The sequence below is a fragment of the Puma concolor genome, chromosome B3 (genome assembly GCF_028749965.1).
Source record: "Puma concolor isolate L17-30 chromosome B3, mPumCon1.1.hap2, whole genome shotgun sequence".
Lineage (NCBI taxonomy): Eukaryota > Metazoa > Chordata > Mammalia > Carnivora > Felidae > Puma > Puma concolor.
Genome location: NC_141672.1, coordinates 64,721,113 through 64,738,846, shown reverse-complemented (window position 1 = coordinate 64,738,846; position 17,734 = coordinate 64,721,113). Strand labels below are relative to the sequence as shown.

The 17,734-nt window shown below is 39.8% G+C and overlaps 1 protein-coding gene across 1 annotated transcript in view; it reads right to left on the bottom strand.

Moving 5' to 3' along the window:
• Positions 1-17,734, bottom strand: part of SNX6 (sorting nexin 6) — a 60,199-nt gene that overhangs the window by 2,830 nt on the left and 39,635 nt on the right. The window contains exons 9-13 of the mRNA XM_086709941.1: positions 15,952-16,027; positions 13,454-13,493; positions 8,379-8,465; positions 5,615-5,774; positions 5,442-5,527 (exon numbers count right to left, since the gene is read on the bottom strand). Coding sequence (XP_086566067.1) covers positions 5,442-5,527; positions 5,615-5,774; positions 8,379-8,465; positions 13,454-13,493; positions 15,952-16,027 — 449 coding nt within the window. The remainder of the gene's footprint in view (positions 1-5,441; positions 5,528-5,614; positions 5,775-8,378; positions 8,466-13,453; positions 13,494-15,951; positions 16,028-17,734) is intronic.

The window sequence follows — 17,734 nt, the reverse complement described above, 5'->3', positions numbered from 1 at the left end:
AAAGAGGGAGGGAGGAAGAGGGGGAGGGGAGGACAGAGCGAACATGACAATATGCACATTTGAGGACTCTAGTGACAACTATCCAGGGATTCTTTGTACTTTTCTTGCAACTTTACTGAGCGCCTGAAATTGGGGGAACATAAAGCTTTAAGAATTTCAAGTGCCCCAGTAACTGTCCATGTTGTGCCAGTAGAACGATGGATTCTGAGCCTGTCTGTATTTCTGACATGATCTTCTTAAAGGTATATCCCTCCAGTGGGATGAAGTCCAAGGATACACATCCTGCACTTGACACACTGCCAACGCCCTCCAGAAGGGTGTGCCCTGACCCACACTTACCCACCAGCACGAGGACTCCACGCCCTCATAGGCAGCAGTAGCATCACCTTTTTTTTTTTTCACTGCCTTTATCATACATTCTATGCTTCATTAATAAAGTATCTGAGACTGTCTTCAAGGACACAAAAGTGACCAAATGACCTAATTTTCTGTTATAACCAGGTTCCAATACATGGCAAGACATATCCCGGTTATAATGAGTGAAATCCAAAGTACTTGTAAACCATCTGGATGTAAATTTAACCAATGTCTAATCTCTTTGGAATAACTTATATGGATTCTGGGACCAAAATGGGACTTTGTTCAGATTTGCAAAATCATCAAGAAACCTCAGACGAGAGGGCAGGGTTTCTCAACCTCGGCGGTTTTTTTTTTTTTTTTTTTTTAAGCCTTATTTATTATTTTTTTAAATGTTTATTTTATTTTATTTTATTTTATTTTTGAGAGAGAGACAGAGAGAGAGAGAGAGAGAGAGAGAGAGAGAGAGAGAGAGAGAGAGAATCCCAAGCACGCTCCACGGTTATCAGTGCAGAGCTGGACACGGGGCTCGAACTCACAAACCCGTGAGATCATGACATGAACGGAAACCAAGAGTCAGACGCTTCACTGACTGAGCCACCCAGGCGCCCCAAGTTTTGTTTATTAAAGTAATCTCTCTACACCCAACGTGGGGCTTGAACTGGCGACTCCGAGATCGAGAGTCACACGCTCTTCCGACCGAGCCAGCCAGGCACCACCCACCCTACCCCCCATTTAAAAGAAGATTTTATTTTATCATTATTTTTAAAATTTATTATCATTTTCTTAGGTAGGTCAAGAGGCGGATGCCTGACTGACTGAACCACCCAGGCGCCCCTGAACGATTTTATTTTTAAAGTCATCTCTACACCCGACGTGGGGCTCGGACCTACAACCCTGAGAACACGAGTTGCACGCTCCACCGACTGAGCCATCCAGTCTCCGTGTCCCTCAGTCTCGGCACACTTGACGTATTTGGGGCTGTCGAATCCTTTCTAATGGGGGCTCTCCTGTGCCCTGTCAAAAGTTTAGCAGCATTCCTGCCCTCTGCGCCCTACATACCGGTCGTAAACCCACCCATCCTCCGTTGTGACTACCAGACACGTCTCCAGAAATTGCTAAATGTCTCCCGGGAGGCAAAACTGCCTCTAGTTGAGAGAGCCACCGGAGCAGAAGACCCATCAGAGAACACATTTCAGAAAGGACCTGAAAAGCACAGAAATCTGGAAACCAGAGCCTGACAACCATCTATACAGTAAGGGTCAGCAAACTTTCTGTAAAGGGCTTAAACACGTAGTAAACGTTTTAGACTTTGAGAGACATGTGGTCTCTGTTTTGCTGTAGTAGTATGAAAGCAACCACAGACGGAGCACAAAGGAACGAGCTTGGCTGTATTCCAGTAAAACTTCACTTACAGATGAAATCTAAATTTCGCGTAATTATCACGTGTCACGAAATACTATTCTTTCGCCTTTTTTCAAAGAACCACTGAGGGGCACCTGGGTGGCTCAGCCGGTCAAGCGTCGTCCGACTCTCGATTTCGGCTCAGGTCATGATCTCACGGTTGGTCGTGAGATCAGCCCCGCCTGGGATTCTGCACTGGGCGTGGAGCCTGCTTAACATACTCTCTCTCCGGGACACCCGGAGAGACACCTGGGTGGCTCTTTCGGGTAGGTGTCTGACTCTTGGGTTTCGGCTCAGGTCATGGTCTGGCGGTTAGGGAGTTCAAGCCCTGCATCGGGCTTCACGCTGACAGTGAGGAGCCTGCTTGGTGTTCTTTCTCTCTCTCTACCTCTCTCTCTCCCTCTCTCTCTCTGCCCCTTCCCTGCTCGTGCTCTATCTCTCTCTCCCTCCCTCTCAAAACCAACGCCATTCTTGGCTCACAGGCTACACAAAAACAGACAGGCTGTAATTTGCTAATCCTTCCTTAAACCTATTAACAAAATCCTGAAGAGATTCTGTAACCTCCTTACAAAGAACAAACATAGTGAACATTAGAAACCAACACGGGTGCAGTAACAATAAATCGTGCCAACCTTATCGAAATATTTTCTTTTTTTTTCAACGTTTATTTATTTTTGGGACAGAGAGAGACAGAGCATGAACGGGGGAGGGGCAGAGAGAGAGGGAGACACAGAATCGGAAACAGGCTCCAGGCTCTGAGCCATCAGCCCAGAGCCCGACGCGGGGCTCGAACTCACGGACCGCGAGATCGTGACCTGGCTGAAGTCGGACGCTTAACCGACTGCGCCACCCAGGCGCCCCGAAATATTTTCTTTTGAGAGGGTGATTAGACCGGGAAATCCGTAACATATAGCTTCATTGTAATGAGGAATTGGATACTTCTTGTATCCATCACAGATAAAATGGAAACGGTTGATGATAGTATAAATAGGTGAATTCCTAGCTACCCAAATAGCCATCGCCAAAGAATACTCATTAAGAACTTAATATCAATTAGTACAGAAAGAAAGGAAGGGAACTAAAAATTCAGCCTTTTTGGGTACCGTGCACTTATCCGGTTAGATGAACCAACGTTGACTCCTTTGGTCCCGATCAATCTTTTAAAGTAAAACTTAGATGACGACATAAAAGGGAAGTTCATACAAACTACAAATGTCCATCACTCGGGAGTAATCACCACTCTCCTAGTCAACTACTATATGATCAAATCGAAGTTTCCAAAAGATCTCACGCTGGGCTACAACTAGCAAGCTACAATTTGACAGACATAACTGTGGCCTGCAACTTCATTTTAAAAATTAAATGCTCCGTACATGAAAAGTTCTAGAGACCTGTTGCACGACAATGTGAATATACTTAACGAGGCTGAACCGCACACTTTCAAAGTGGGTAAGACGGTACATTTATGTGTTTTTTACCACAAAAATGAAAACTATTCCTACAAAGAATTAAACACACAACGATAGGTTGGAGGCTCGAAAACAGACCAAGAAGGAGGAGGAGAACGAGGAGAAGATGTGTGATTATAAGCCAAATCAAGCTGGTGTAAGATGGCGCTAAACAAAACAAAACAAAACACAAAAGAACCAAAAAACGAAAAAACAAACCCTTATGCGAAAAGCAAAAAGAAAAAGAAAAAAAAGAAAAAACACAAAAAACCCTTATGCCTCTAAAACTGCCGTAAGAAGAAACGTGTACAATAATAAGTCCACGTATGGAAAGGTGTTTCCATTTCTGGGTGCAATATTTAAAAAAAATTTTAATGTTTATGTACTTATTTATTTTTTTTGAGAAAGAGAGAGAGAGAGAGAGAGAGAGAGAGAGAGACATAGAGACGGAGAGAGACAGAGCATGAGCAGGGGAGGGGCGGAGAGAGAAAAGAGGGAGACACAGAATCCGAAGCAATTCCAGGCTCTGAGCTGTCAGCACAGAGCCCGACGTCGGGCTCGAACTCACCAACTGTGAGATGGTGAGCTCGTGAGATCGTGACCTGAGCCAAAGACAGAGGCTTACCCAATTGAGCCACCAAGGGGCCCCTGCATGCAATATTTGAAAACAGCAATGACCTAGTGTAATAATATAAAAAGCTTATTGAAATGTATGGGATAAAATATATTTAGCTCAAAGATGTCTAGCTTGTAGGAGAGAATATAATCAAATATTTGAGGGTAATATATCCAAATGTTTCTGTGGGAGAAATTAAATTCATTTTTCTTTCTTTTTTTAAAGCCAACCCATTTATTTTGAGAGTTTGAGAGAGAGAGAGAGAGAGAGAGAGAGAGTGAGCCAGCGAGTGCACGAGTGGGGAGGGGCAGGGAGAGAGAGAACCCCAAGCAGACTCCACGCAGAGTTGGACGCAGGGCTCCTCCAGCTGACAAACTGTGAGACCATGACCTGACCGAAACCAAGAGTCGGACCCTCAAACGACAGAGCCACCCAGGCATCCGTCAAATTTATCTTTCTTATTTCACGTGACAAAACTCTGACCAATTTGTCAAAGTGACACAGAAGCAGCTTTCTGTGCGTTATGGAGTGTCCCGAACGTCTCAGTAGAGTTTCAAGCTTTTTAATGGCTTTCGAAGCGCAAATACTATAAATATATTAAAAAAACAAACAAACAAACAAAAAAAAAACACTAACAAGTTTATTTAAATTTCTTTAATACTTCTAATTTGGGGAATTTTGAATATATTTTTACTTTCAGTCCTTCTGACTGAAGCCAGCAAATATTAAATTTTTAAAGAAGTTTTTATTAAAGATAGATTTATCTTTTTTAAGCAGTCACAAATGATACTGGTTTCCATATTAGGTACTAGGGTCTTGCAGAGCTGACCGCTTAGAGAAATTGTACGTATTATTCTTGCTTGAATTAGATGATCTTTAAGTTCGCTCGCAATTCTAAGATTCTCTAGTTCTAACCTCATTAGAAGGCTTGGGCCAAGCTTTATCTTAACTACAAGAAAGGGCTGAGTCTGGAGGAAACAAACACTAGAAAAAACGCTGGGCGAAGGATATTTATTTACTAACATTAAATTATTCTGAAGTACTAAAATGATCTTCAAAAATTAGCGTTCCAATTATAATTCATTCTAATCCAGGAATGGCTCTTCCAATATCCCTCCAGAAAGAAACTGTCATTAAAGGATTATTATCAATTCCATAACTGACTCCTGCCTTCCTCCCTGCCTTCCTCTCTTTCTTTTTTTTTTTTTTTAAGTAATCTCTACACCCAACACCCAACGTGGGGCTCAAACTCACATCCAGGAGATCAAGGGTCACATGCTCCACCGAATGAGCCGGCCAGGCACCCCATAATTCATTCATTCATTCATTCATTCATTTCTTTCTTTTCTTTCTTTCTCTCTCTCTCTTTCTTTCTTTCTATCTTTCTCTCTCTCTCTCTCTCCCTCCCTCCCTTTTCTTTTTAATGTTTATTTTTTACTTTTGGGGGGGGAAGGGCACAGACCGGGGACGGAGGATCTGAAGGGGGGGGGGCCCCCCCCGCACAGCCTAACGTGGGACTTGAAACTCACCAATCGTGAGGACCCAGGTGCCCCAAGACTGACTCATTTCTAAATTATAAGTCACGTAAACTATTAAACCTTGACTAGGACACTAACCTTTGCATGCTTCAGTTCTAACTCTGCCAGTTCCACTAAATTTTTTCTGAATGCGGCAACTCTTCTCGTCTTAAAATCTATAAGTTCTGTGAACAAAAGAAATTAGGATTAACTATTTAATTCACATAATAGTTGAAGGTATACCGTATAATTAAAGGTTAATATAACAGTACCTTGTTTTGCAGATTCAGATATTTTTTCAAATTTCTGACAACATAATTGTTGGGATGTCTCAGCCTGAAGAACATCTTTATTTTTCGCTCTTGCTTTATCCAGTGCTTTGTTAGCATTTTCATAATCCACTAGTGACCTAGATCTTCGATAGAGGAGATCCTATACAACAGAATGCTTCACAGTAAGGCACGCTGCGTGTTTCGAACAGTTACGGGCAACCACCACCACCCCACTGCCCCCATCATCGTCAGAGCTAACGCTTACGCCATGAAGATCACATGCCAGTCACCCTCCAAATGGTCTTTATAACGGCTTTCTGGAGATGTAATTCACACACAGACACCTCGTTCCAAGTGCACAATTCACGGGTTTTTAGTGTGCTGGCAGAGTTGTATAACCATCGCCACCATCAATTTTGGAGCATTTTTGTCGATCAAAAAGAAACCCCACATCCATCAGCAGTCACTCTTCATTTCCTCCTTGCCACCCCCCAACCCTAGACAACCGTTGATCTGCTTTCTGTCTCTATAGATTTGCCTATTCTGGGCGTGCCATGAAAAAAAAAATGGAATCACGTAATATGTGGCCTTTTCTGTCTGGCTTTCTTCACACAGCATACAGTTTCGAGTTCATTCATGTTATAACTGAATCAGTACTTCATTCCACTTGACTGCTAAATAATGTTTCGCCGTAAGGACAGACACACCACATGGATGTGTCCGTTCACCAGTGGAGAGACATTTGTTTGTTTCCACACTCTGCCTATTATGAATAATGCTGTTATGAACATTTGTGTAGAAGTCTGTGTGTGACCATGTCTTCCTTTCTCTTTCTATCTCATTACTTAGGGGTGGAATTGCTGGGTCACTCGGTAATTCTATGTTCAACCTTTTGAGAAACTGCCAGACTGTTTTCCAAAGTGGCTGCGCCATTTTACATTTCTGCAGACGCTGTATGAGTGTCCCAATTTCTCCACATCCTTGGCAACGCTTATCTTTTTGATTCAAGCCACCTGGTGGTGTGAAGTGGTATCACGCTGTGGTTTTATTTTACAAATATTTAATTAATTAATTATTGAAAACAATTTTTAAAAAAGGTTTATTCACTTTTGAGAGAGACAGAGACAGAGCAGAAGCGGGGGAGGGCAGAGAGAAAGGGAGACAGAATCTGAAGTAGGCTCCATGCTCTGAGCCGTCAGCTCAGAGCCCGATGCGGGGCTCGAATCCACAAACCATGAGACCATAACCTGAGCCAAAGTTGGACACCTAACCGAATAAGCCACCCAGGTGCCCCTTACTTATTTATTAATTTTTTTTTTAAGTTTATTTGTTTTGGGAGAGAGAACAAGAGTGGGTGGGGCAGATACAGAGGAGGAGAGAGAAAATCCCTAGTAGGCTCCACACTATCATCGTGGAGACTGATGTGGAGCTTGAGCTCATGAACCGTGGGTTCATGATCTGAGCCAAATACAAGAGTCAGACACTTATTCAACTGAGCCACCCAGGCACCACTAATGATTTTATGTTTTAAGTAATCTCTACACCCAATGTGGGGCTTGAACTCGAGACCCTGAGATCAAGAGTCACATGTGCTATAAACTAAGCCAGCCAGGTGCCCCAAGGCCTATTTATAATTTGATAAGGAATGAAAATGTGGTGTTCAAATCACCACTGACCACATGGGAATACATACCGATTCATAAATTAACACAAAATTTGGAATATCTGAGCCACTAAGTTTTCAGTGCTTTTTTCAGTTGTTTCTGTTAAACATTTTTGGATAGTAAGAGTTTTAGTCTTGCACATACATAGACTTCCAAAGGATATTTGGGTTCCCTGGGTGGCTCAGTTGGTTGAGTGATCGACTCTTGATTTTGGCTGAGGTCATGATCTTGCGGTTGGTGGGTTTGAGCCCCAGGTCGGTCTCTGCACTGACAGTGCAGAGCCTGCTGGGATTCTCAGTCTTCCTCTCTCTCTGGCCCTACTCCCCCTCTTCACTCTCAAAAAAAAAGGAAATTTGAGTCGCCTTAAAATAAAACACATTCTGATTTTAGAGCTCATTTACCCCCAAAAGATATATATAGACCAAATTAGGACTCCTTTAGCTACGGGGTTTACTTTTTGTTTTGTAGGCATTTTACCTGAATGACTATACCAAATTCATTAAAAAAAATTCTAATCTATACTGTATCAGAAGCTTATAGAGGAAACATTATTTTTAGTTATTTTTTAATTTTATTATTATTTTTAATAATTTTTTAAAAAATGTTTACTTTTTGAGAGACAGAGTGAGAGAGCACATGTGTGCACAAGCTGGGGAAGGACAGAGAGAAAGGGAGACACAGAATCCGAGGCAGGTTCCAGGCTCCAAGCTGTCAGCGCAGAGCCTAATGTGGGGCTCGAACTCATGAACCACAAGATCATGACCTGAGCCAAAGCCGGATGCATAACTGACTGAGCTACCCAAGTGCCCCAAGTTTTTATTCTTTTAAATAAGCACTAGGCCCAACACGGGGCATGAAGTCATGACCCCAACATTTAGAGTTGCATGCTCTACCAACTGAGCCAGTCAGGCACCCCAATAGAGGAAACATTTATGTGGGGTTCCCTGACCTACAATTTATAAAAGGAGAAAAAAATTCACACTTGAGAATATAATTTAAAATCAACAGATTAATAATTTTTAATAACCTTAAATCTAACTTCTAAAGAGATGGCTTTTAATAAAACAGTCCTTTTTAAAAAACAGTGAACAGTAAGTTACCTTAGCAGCTTGAGATTCCCTTAAGTAATATTTTAAAAGGTCAGAAAGTTTGAGGTCCTCATCAGCAGACACTCGTGCTTCTATTTTCTGAAAAAGGGGAAAAAAACAGGCATTTAATTAGCACATAGTCTACACCCCACATTTTCTTTCTCAATTACTGTAAAAAAATTAAAGTTATAAATATCTATTGTATCCACTCCTATTTAACCTAAGTTTCCCACCCTCTCCTTTCTACTAGCCTATTACTTTTCTTCATGATTATGACAAGAAATAAACAGAAAAAAGAAGGAGATCAAATGAAATTAGTGAGTTTTTGGAAGGACTCGATATCTGATTCAAGTTCCCAGCTAGACTGTGTTTCAGTACCATCTTTCAGCACTTACATTTTCTCTTGTTACTTCCTTTCAATGATATGTACACATGATTTTAAAGTGTTAAAGGCTGACGGTGGTAGACTAGGTAACAAACCAATCTTCCTACTGAGAACAACCAGAAAATACAGTCAAAACATTACCAAAATGTGCCTGAAGACACCACAGAGTAATAAACAGATGTGGTTAGTTTGAGTTGGGATAAAACGGGAAACAGCCATGTCAGACTAAAAAGATGCAACTCTTCAGTCTGGAGAGACAGAGGATAAAGATGTATTATGTCAACCAAATATAATATAGGGACCTTGTTGGAATCTAAGTCAGATGAACTCCACTGTAAAAAGCCATTTGAGGCAACTGGGAACATGTATATAGCAAGAATTTGGTGACATCAAGGGAAATCATTGATAACTGTATTGACTATATTAAAATTCTTATCTTTTTAAAAAAATGTTTATTTATTTATTTTGAGAATGAGAGAGAGGGAGGGAACCTCAAGCAGACTCTGCACTCAGCGCAGAGCCCAACAAAGGACTCGATCCCACGAACCATGAGATCATGACCTGTGCTGAAATCAGGAGTTGGAGGTTTTACTGACTGAGCCACCCAGGTGCCCCTAATTCTTATCTTTTAAAAAAAGACAGATGTGCACAAAGGGCAGAAACAGAATGAAATGGACATTTTGGGGAAAAAGCACTTTAAGCAATGTAGAAAATGTTAACATTTAGGAAATCTGGGTGACCCATGTATAGGAATTCCTTGTACTATTCTCACAACGTTTCTGTGGGTCTGAAATTCCTGTTGAAATAAAGTTAAAATTTAAAAACCCTACACATCCAGGGCACCTGGGTGCTCAGTCAGTTAAGCATCCAACTTTGGCTCAGGTCATGATCTCAGTTTGTGAGTTCAAGCCCCACGTCCGGCTCTGTGCTGACAGCTCAGTATGGAGCCTACTTTGAATTCTGTGTCTCCCTCTCTCTCTGCTCCTCCCCTGCTCATCCTCTCTCTCTCTCCTTCAAAAATAAATAAAAACATTAAAAAAATTAAAAATAAAAAAATAAAAACCCTACACATCCAACAGAATAACTAAAAAAAGACAACAGCAAGTACTGCAAGCTGTGTAGCAACCCCAATGCTCACATTTATTCTGATGGGAATGTAAATTGGTACAATCACTTTGGGAAACGGTTTGGCACGATCTATGAAAGCTTTTCACATGGATACTGTAAGACCCCTAATTCCCCTCCTGGTTATATATACTGAACAAGTATCTACTTGTTTTCAGCTGAAACTATCTAGGAATGGTCTTAGAAGTACTATTTGTAAAGAGCCACAAACTAGAAACGATCCAAATGCCTACCAACAGTAGGACAAATGAATAAATTTAGGTATATTCTTGACAAGGAAAGGTATATAGCAATGAATGAAGGAATGAAGGAACTATACCTACATGCAACAACATGGATGAATCGGGGCTCCTGGGTGGTTCAGTCGGCTAAGTGTTTGATTCTTCATTTTGGCTCAGATCATGATCTCATGGTTTGTGAGACTGAGCCCTCAGCCGGGCACTGTGCTGGTAGCATGGAGCCTGCTTGGGATTCTTTCTCTCTTCCTCGCTCTCTGCCCCTCCCCCCACTTGTGCACTCGTTCGCACGTACTCTCTCTGTCTCTCTCTCTCTCAGTAAATAAACTTAAAACCAAACCAAAAAACAAAAACAAAAACAAAAAACGCAGGGGCGCCTTCGTGGCTCAGTCAGTTAAGCATCCGACTCTGGATTTTGGCTCAGGTTTCTCATGGTTCATGAGTTTGAGCTCTGCATGGGGCTCCAAGCTGTAGTGTGGAGCCTACTTGGGATTCTCTCTCTCCTTCTCTCTGTTCCTCCCTAGCTCTCTCTCTCTTTCAAAGTAAATAAACTGAAAAGAAAAGAAAAAAAAAAAAAAAGGAAAAGTACTTCTCTCTCTTCTGAAAAAGGAAAAAAAAAAACCAACACAGATGAATCTTATGTATGTAATGCTGAGTAAATGGAACCAGACATAAAAGAATACATACTGCATGAAGCATTTACATAAAATATGAAAATAAGATTAATCTCTGCTGTTAGAAGCTAAGATAGTGGTTTTCCTTGCAGGAGGTGGTGACTCAGAAAGCAGCTGAAGGGGGGCAGGGCATGCTTTTTTTGTTTAAGTTTACTTATTTTGAGAGAGAGAGAGAGTCAGCGAGTGCGCATGTACAGAAGGGGGGAGGGGCAAAATGGAGGGGGTAGAGAGAATCCCAAGCAGGCTTAGCAATGTCATCATGGAGCCCGATGTGGGGCTCAAACTCATGAACCGTGAGATCATGACCTGAACCAAAATCAAGAGTTGGATGCTTAACCGACTGAGCCACCCAGGTGCCCCTAAATGTTCTATTTCTTGATGTGGGTGTTCATTATACGGGTGTGTTAAATTTGTTAAATTTCACTGAGCTGTATACTTCTCATATATGCTCTTTCCTATATGTAAAATATATTTCAGTAAAAAGTTAGCAAAAACCTTGAAGCTTAAGACACATTCCCTTACAGAGAAATAAACTTATGAACCTAACAATAAATGCACAGACATAAAATATATTCAAAATTGATTTAGATAAATTTAGATAAACTGATTTAGATAAATGTAGGTAACATGTTAGATGGAAGTTGGGTGCTTTTAAATATGGCTCCTCTCTCCTTCCACTAAGAAGGAGTAGGGGTATGTATGTATGTATTCCCTTCCCTTGATTCTGGGCCCTAACATTGCTTGATCAATACAAAAGTGATGCTGTGCCAGTTTCAAGGCCTTAATGAAACTAGCAATTTTCACTTCCCATTTTTCAGGATGCTTGCTTTCAAGCCACCATACTGTGAGGAAGCCTAAGCAGCTCCATGGAAAAGCAACACACAAATGTTACAGCCAATAGCCCCGGCTAAAGTCTCGGTTGGTAGCCAGTATCACCCCCAGACACCTGAGTGAAAGAGCCTTCCTTCAGAGGATTCTAGCCCACAGCCTTCATATGTTCCCTGTTGAGGCCCCAGACATCATGGAGTAAAGGCAAGCCACCTCTGTTCTGCCTTTTGTGAATTCTTGACCCAAAGAATTCATTAGCATAATAAAATGGCTGTCGTTTTAAGCTATTGATTTTAGGATGGTTTGTGCCACAGCAATAATACCCAGAACAACACCAAGACACCAAAAGAAATGAAGACTGTGGTGCCTATGGCAACGTGCCATCTAGATCTCCTTCATGAGAAACTGCTTGCTGCAAGGAGCATAGTTTGTTCAGAGTCCCAGCTGCAATCTCTCTAGATCAGAACAATATTCATCCCAAGGTTATGATACATCCTTCCCTCCTTGCCTCAGCTGCACCCAATGACAGAGCACAGGGGCCGTAGCACTAGCCCAGTCTTGCTGATGCCGTACTGCCTCTAATGAGCAACTTTGGCTGAGGACTCCCTTTTGATCTGGACAAAACTTTAAGACTGCGCTATAGTCTGAAACTCCTCCTACCAAGTCCCTCTCCTTTCCCAGGTGTAGACCTGCACTATGGTCTGAAGTCTCTTCACGTCTATCCTGCTCCTCCCTCTTTGTTCTTCCCAATGAATCTCTTGCATGTCTAATCTCATCTTGACATTTACTTCTGCAAAAATACTAACTCAAAAAGCTATTCTGTGATAGTTCCCTATTCTTTTGATGTAGACACACAGGAAACAACTGTATCTTCCTGGAAAATGCTCATTTGTACAAATACCAAAAGTGAAATAATGGGCTTTTGGGACCCTTCACTACAACAACATTTATGTATTTAATGATGGTTTCCTTTGTAAGAAAATAACTCCTTTTCTTTTACTTATCTTCACTATCTATTACTCAATTGACAAAGTCACGTTGAAATCAGATTTCTACAATGGACTAGCCACTTCCAATCTCAGGTAAGTGCCATTAAACACATAATAAACATTTCACTCTTCTCTGAACTTCATCAAAGTGTTTTAATATTATTGTATCTAAGACTAATCCCTGAAAATCAAGACTACATCAATATTAAAGCATTATTGCTATGTAACCTTTTTTGCAGTTGTGTATTTGCCTCATATTGTTAAACTCACTTTTTTTTTTTTAATGTTTATTTTTAAGAGAGAGAGAGCGTAAGCAGGGGAGGGGCAGAGGGAGATGGGGACAGAGGATCCTAAGCGGGCTCTGTGCTGAAAGAAGCCAGCGCATTGTGGGGCTCAAACTCATGAACCCTAAGATCATGACCTAAGCTGAAGTTGGACGCTCAGTTGAGTCACCCAATGACACAGATATAACTCGCTTTTAAACCAGTGTGTCAAGGGGGATCAAAAGCAATGCAATCTTGGTAAAACCGTAATAAATCTAAAACTTTCTTCTAGCATACAAAGCCCCAGAAAAAGACCATTCTTCATAAAAGTAAACCTAGTCTCTATAATGAAAATGTTCTCTGATCAAGAATATGAACTTTTACAAATACCAAAAGGCCATAACAACAGCAACAAAAAAAAAAATGAGTTTCCTGAAAACAACTTACAATTTTCAAATCTAAGTCTGTTTCTTCATCCTTCTGAAGTAGAACTCATCTTTCTCAACAAAGTTAAACACAATCATAACAGGTTAAACAGTACTGTATGCAATGATTTAGACTCCCAAAGGTTAACTGATAGTACTTACTCTGGTTTTATCAAATAGTTCTGAAACTTTGAGAAAAAACCTGGAAGGGAAAAATATTTCATCAGAAGTCAGCTCTGAAATGATTTTCCAAGTCAAATGTTGAGAGAATATGCCCCCAAACTGTATTAATAATGAACACTGTTATCTCACTACAGTAATATTTGATGGTCTCGTTCAATGCAGACTTCATTTAGTTCAACATCTCTGTACTTCCACCCATATAACAGATAACTTGGAAACTGTTGTTACAGAAAATCTTACCCTTTCAAAGTAACAATCTAAGCCATATATTTATTAATTTCTAACTTTTTAAAATTCAATTTTTTTCCCTAATCTCTATACCCAATGTGGGGCTTGAACTCACAACCCCTGGATCAAAAGGCACATGCTCCACCAACTGAGCCAGCAGGCACCCCTAAGCCATACATACATTTAAACAAAATTTTTCCTTACATTCATTAATATGCCACATAATACTAAATAAAGCCCATGATTTCAAAATTCTTATAGAAGTACAGAACAATCAGATCCAAAGAGACAAAAGGCTGATTTAAAAGGAAAACACTAAGGCTGGAACAGCTCTTGAAGTTATTTGATAGTAATGTTTTAAACACCTTCAAATAGAGCTGCTTTGTTTTAGAAAATAACAGAAACGAGTAAGCAATTTGTATCTTAAAATTCATGTTCACTTTTAACTAAATTGCCTATCTCTCAATGGTGATACCAACTAAAAAATATCCCAATGCACAGCTTTTTAAAAGAGTATTCTGTAAAATATGTAATTATTGGTGACGTTATAACTGGATGAAGGCAAGTGCTATTGAAAGCTAAAACACTATTTTATGAACTTTACTAAAAAGAACTTGCTTGACAGGTTTATGCCCAGTTACACATGGCAAGGTTGACTTTTTCTTCTTATCAAAGACTTACAAATCCTTTTTTTAAAAATTATGTTTATTCATTTTTGAGAGACAGAGAGAGACAGAGTGTGAGCAGGGGAGGGGCAGACAGAGTGTGAGCAGGGGAGGGGCAGACAGAAAGGGAGACACAGAATCCATAGCAGGCTCCAGGCTTTGGGCTGTCAGCACAGAGCCTGATGTGGGGCTAGAACCCATGAATTATGAGATCATGAACTGAAGTCAGATGCTTAACCGACTGAGCCACCCAGGCACTCCAAGACATATGAATTCTTAGGAAAGGTAGCATGTTAATTAATGTAAGCCATATATATATATATGTATAGTACCTTGCTTTGCTGAAAAACTTGGATCTTTGGATCTTACAGGTCTACTAAGACAAGATACACTAGAAAAAAGATTCAAGGATGTGGTTTAGAAAAAGGCATAAACTAGGAAAATAGTTTTGCCACTTAAGTTTGAAAAAAAAAGTTTGGATTATTTTTCAATAAACAGTTGTGTTTAAACAATATTATAGGAAAAACTAAAATTAACCATGGTTAGATTAATGTAGAAAGCTAACATAAATTAAGTAAGGGACAGCTGTGTAAGCAAACATTCAGAGAGTATTTCCATACTAACACATACAACAGCTACCCTTTGGTCACCCTAGGACTACCCTGAGATTCACTAAACTTAAAAACTAAAACTAGCCTCTCTAAAAAGTATAAACTAATACCATCATATTTTACTTTAAAAGTCAATTTGGCCTCCAAAGAAATACATACATACATATATATACTGTATATTCTAATTTCAGAACGTTTATTTATAATAAACTTCATCAAAACCTAAGAACATTTTGACGTAAGTTCTGTGTCTCTTCCTTACACATACACACACGTCAGCCAATTTTCATCAAATAACACTTTGTAAATGTTAAAATATACATTAAAGTCAATTTTTATTTTTCAGATTTTCTTTTTAAATGTTTATTTTTGAGAGAGAGAGAGCATGTGAACTGGGGAGGGACAGCGAGAGAGGGAGACAGAGGATCCGAAGCAGGCTATGTGCTGATAGTAGAGAGTCCGATGTGGAGCTTGAACCCACGAACTGTGAGATCATGACCTGAGCAGAAGTCAGACATTTAAACTGAGTTCCCTAGGCGCCTCTATTTTTCAGATTTAAGAAATAAGAGAGAAAGAGTAGAGGAAAAAATAACATTGATCCAAGTTTATAAAAAAGTTCCTTATTACTGATGTGTTTTGATGAAGATGTTCTAAATGCCTGCTGGGTCAGGCATTCTACATGCCCAGGCTGCTAGCAAAATTTTTCTGTTTTATTTAATGTTTTAAAACTTTTTTTTTTTTTTAATGTTTATTTTTGAGAGAGAGACAGAGTGTGAGCAGGGGAGGAGCAGAGAGAGAGGGAGACATAGAATCCAAAGCAGGCTCCAGACTCTGAGCTGTCAGCACAGAGCCCAATGCAGGGCTCGAACTCACAAACCATGAGATCATGACCTGACCCAAAGTCAGACGCCTAACCAACTGAGCCACCCAGGCGCCCTGTGTTTTATTTAATGTTTTAAATCAGAATCCTTACTTGCATATATCTGTAGAATCCTGAGTTCCTAAAGCATATAGCGAAGAACCAATCCTATTGTAATCATCTGCAGCACCTATGGAAAAGATTGTTAGAATTTCATATATTTGTTCATTGATTCAAAAATACCTATTGAGCATTCACCTGCTAAACAAATGTGTATACAGTATGAGATATTCCAAGTCTGGTGAGGGAAATGACAATAACTATAAAATAATTTGATGGAATATTATATCAGAATATTCTATCAGAAGTAGGTAAAAACTACTTTGGGAGCAGGGGAAACCTGAGTAAGTTAGGGAAGGATTTATAGACACTACCGAGTGAGTCAGAACTTGCAGGATAAGAAAAATCTTTACCAGACAAAAGAGGGGAGAGCATTCTGGATGAAGGGCAGAGCATGGATACAGGCTAGTAAGACATAAAAGAACACAGTATATTCAGACAGCCTTCTAGAAAGAAGGCACTACAAGGATACAGAGGGGAGTGGAAGGAGTTGAAGATGGAAAAATAAATTAGAGGTATCTTGGAGGGAAAATGGGTTTTTGGATGCCATGATAAAGTTTGGATTTGATCTTATAAGAATGGGTGTTATTAAACATTTAAAAATAACAGTAGTGGTAAAATCAAGCACTGCCTGGAATAAAGACTAGAAGTGGAGAGACACAGAAGGCAGAGCAACCAACTAGGAAATTTTTGGGTCCAATACTGATTGTTAGGATCAAAGTAGCGAAAATACTGACAGCAGAGAGGAACAACAAGGCTGGAAGATATTTAGGAAACCTAATAGGTAGGATTTACAATTAGGAAATCCTAATAGGTAGGATTACAAACAGGAGACCTGAGGTAGGAAGAAAAATTATGGAGCTTGGGAAGCTACATGAATGGTGGTAGCACCATTACCCTTAGGTGCTAGGAAGCAAAGTATTCAACTTTAGCACAATACTCTTCCTATTCCTAGCACTCACCCCCAGGACAACTTGTTGAAAAAAGATTACTTGTTTCAGAAAAAGGATAGTACAGTGCAATGGTTAAGCTCATGGTCCTGGGACCCAATTTACCAGCTATATGACCTTGAGTTTATCACTTAACTTGTGAATGCCTTGCTTTCTTCATCTGGAAATGGGGATAATAATGGTACCAGTCTTATAAAATTACTTGGATTAAGTGAGTTAATCAATGTTACTATATATCTGGCACACAGTGAATATAGTACTATATAAATGTTTGCTATTATTAATGAAATCCAAGATGTGTACTTTGTATGGAAATTTCCACTTATCCTCAGTAGTATGTTTATAAGGTTTTAGTGTGTTTATTCTTTAACAAAACGGTAATCCTTAAATTATACTTTATATGTTGTACAAAGTTATATTCAACAGATAAGGCTGAAATTTGGTGACTATTTACTTACTGTTATTCAGAAACAGATCTATTCTGGTATCTTTCATAAAGATACTTAGAATACAAATTTTGGACTCTGAATAGGAACTTCTATATGTGAGACTTTTCACTATTAACCTAAAATTTTAAGTTAAAAAAATCACATAAAGGTTGGTTTATCAAGGCAGGTATCAAAAATGATTTGTGTCCAATATCACATACAGTAATATTTTATACTTAAAATGACCCTGAAATTATTTATTATTATTTTTAATATTTAATTTTGAGAGAGAGAGAACGAGCAGGGGAGGGGCAGAGAGTGAGAGGGAGACACAGAATCCAAAGCAGGCTCCAGGCTCTGAGCTGTTAGCACAGAGCCTGACACGGGTCTCGAACCGTG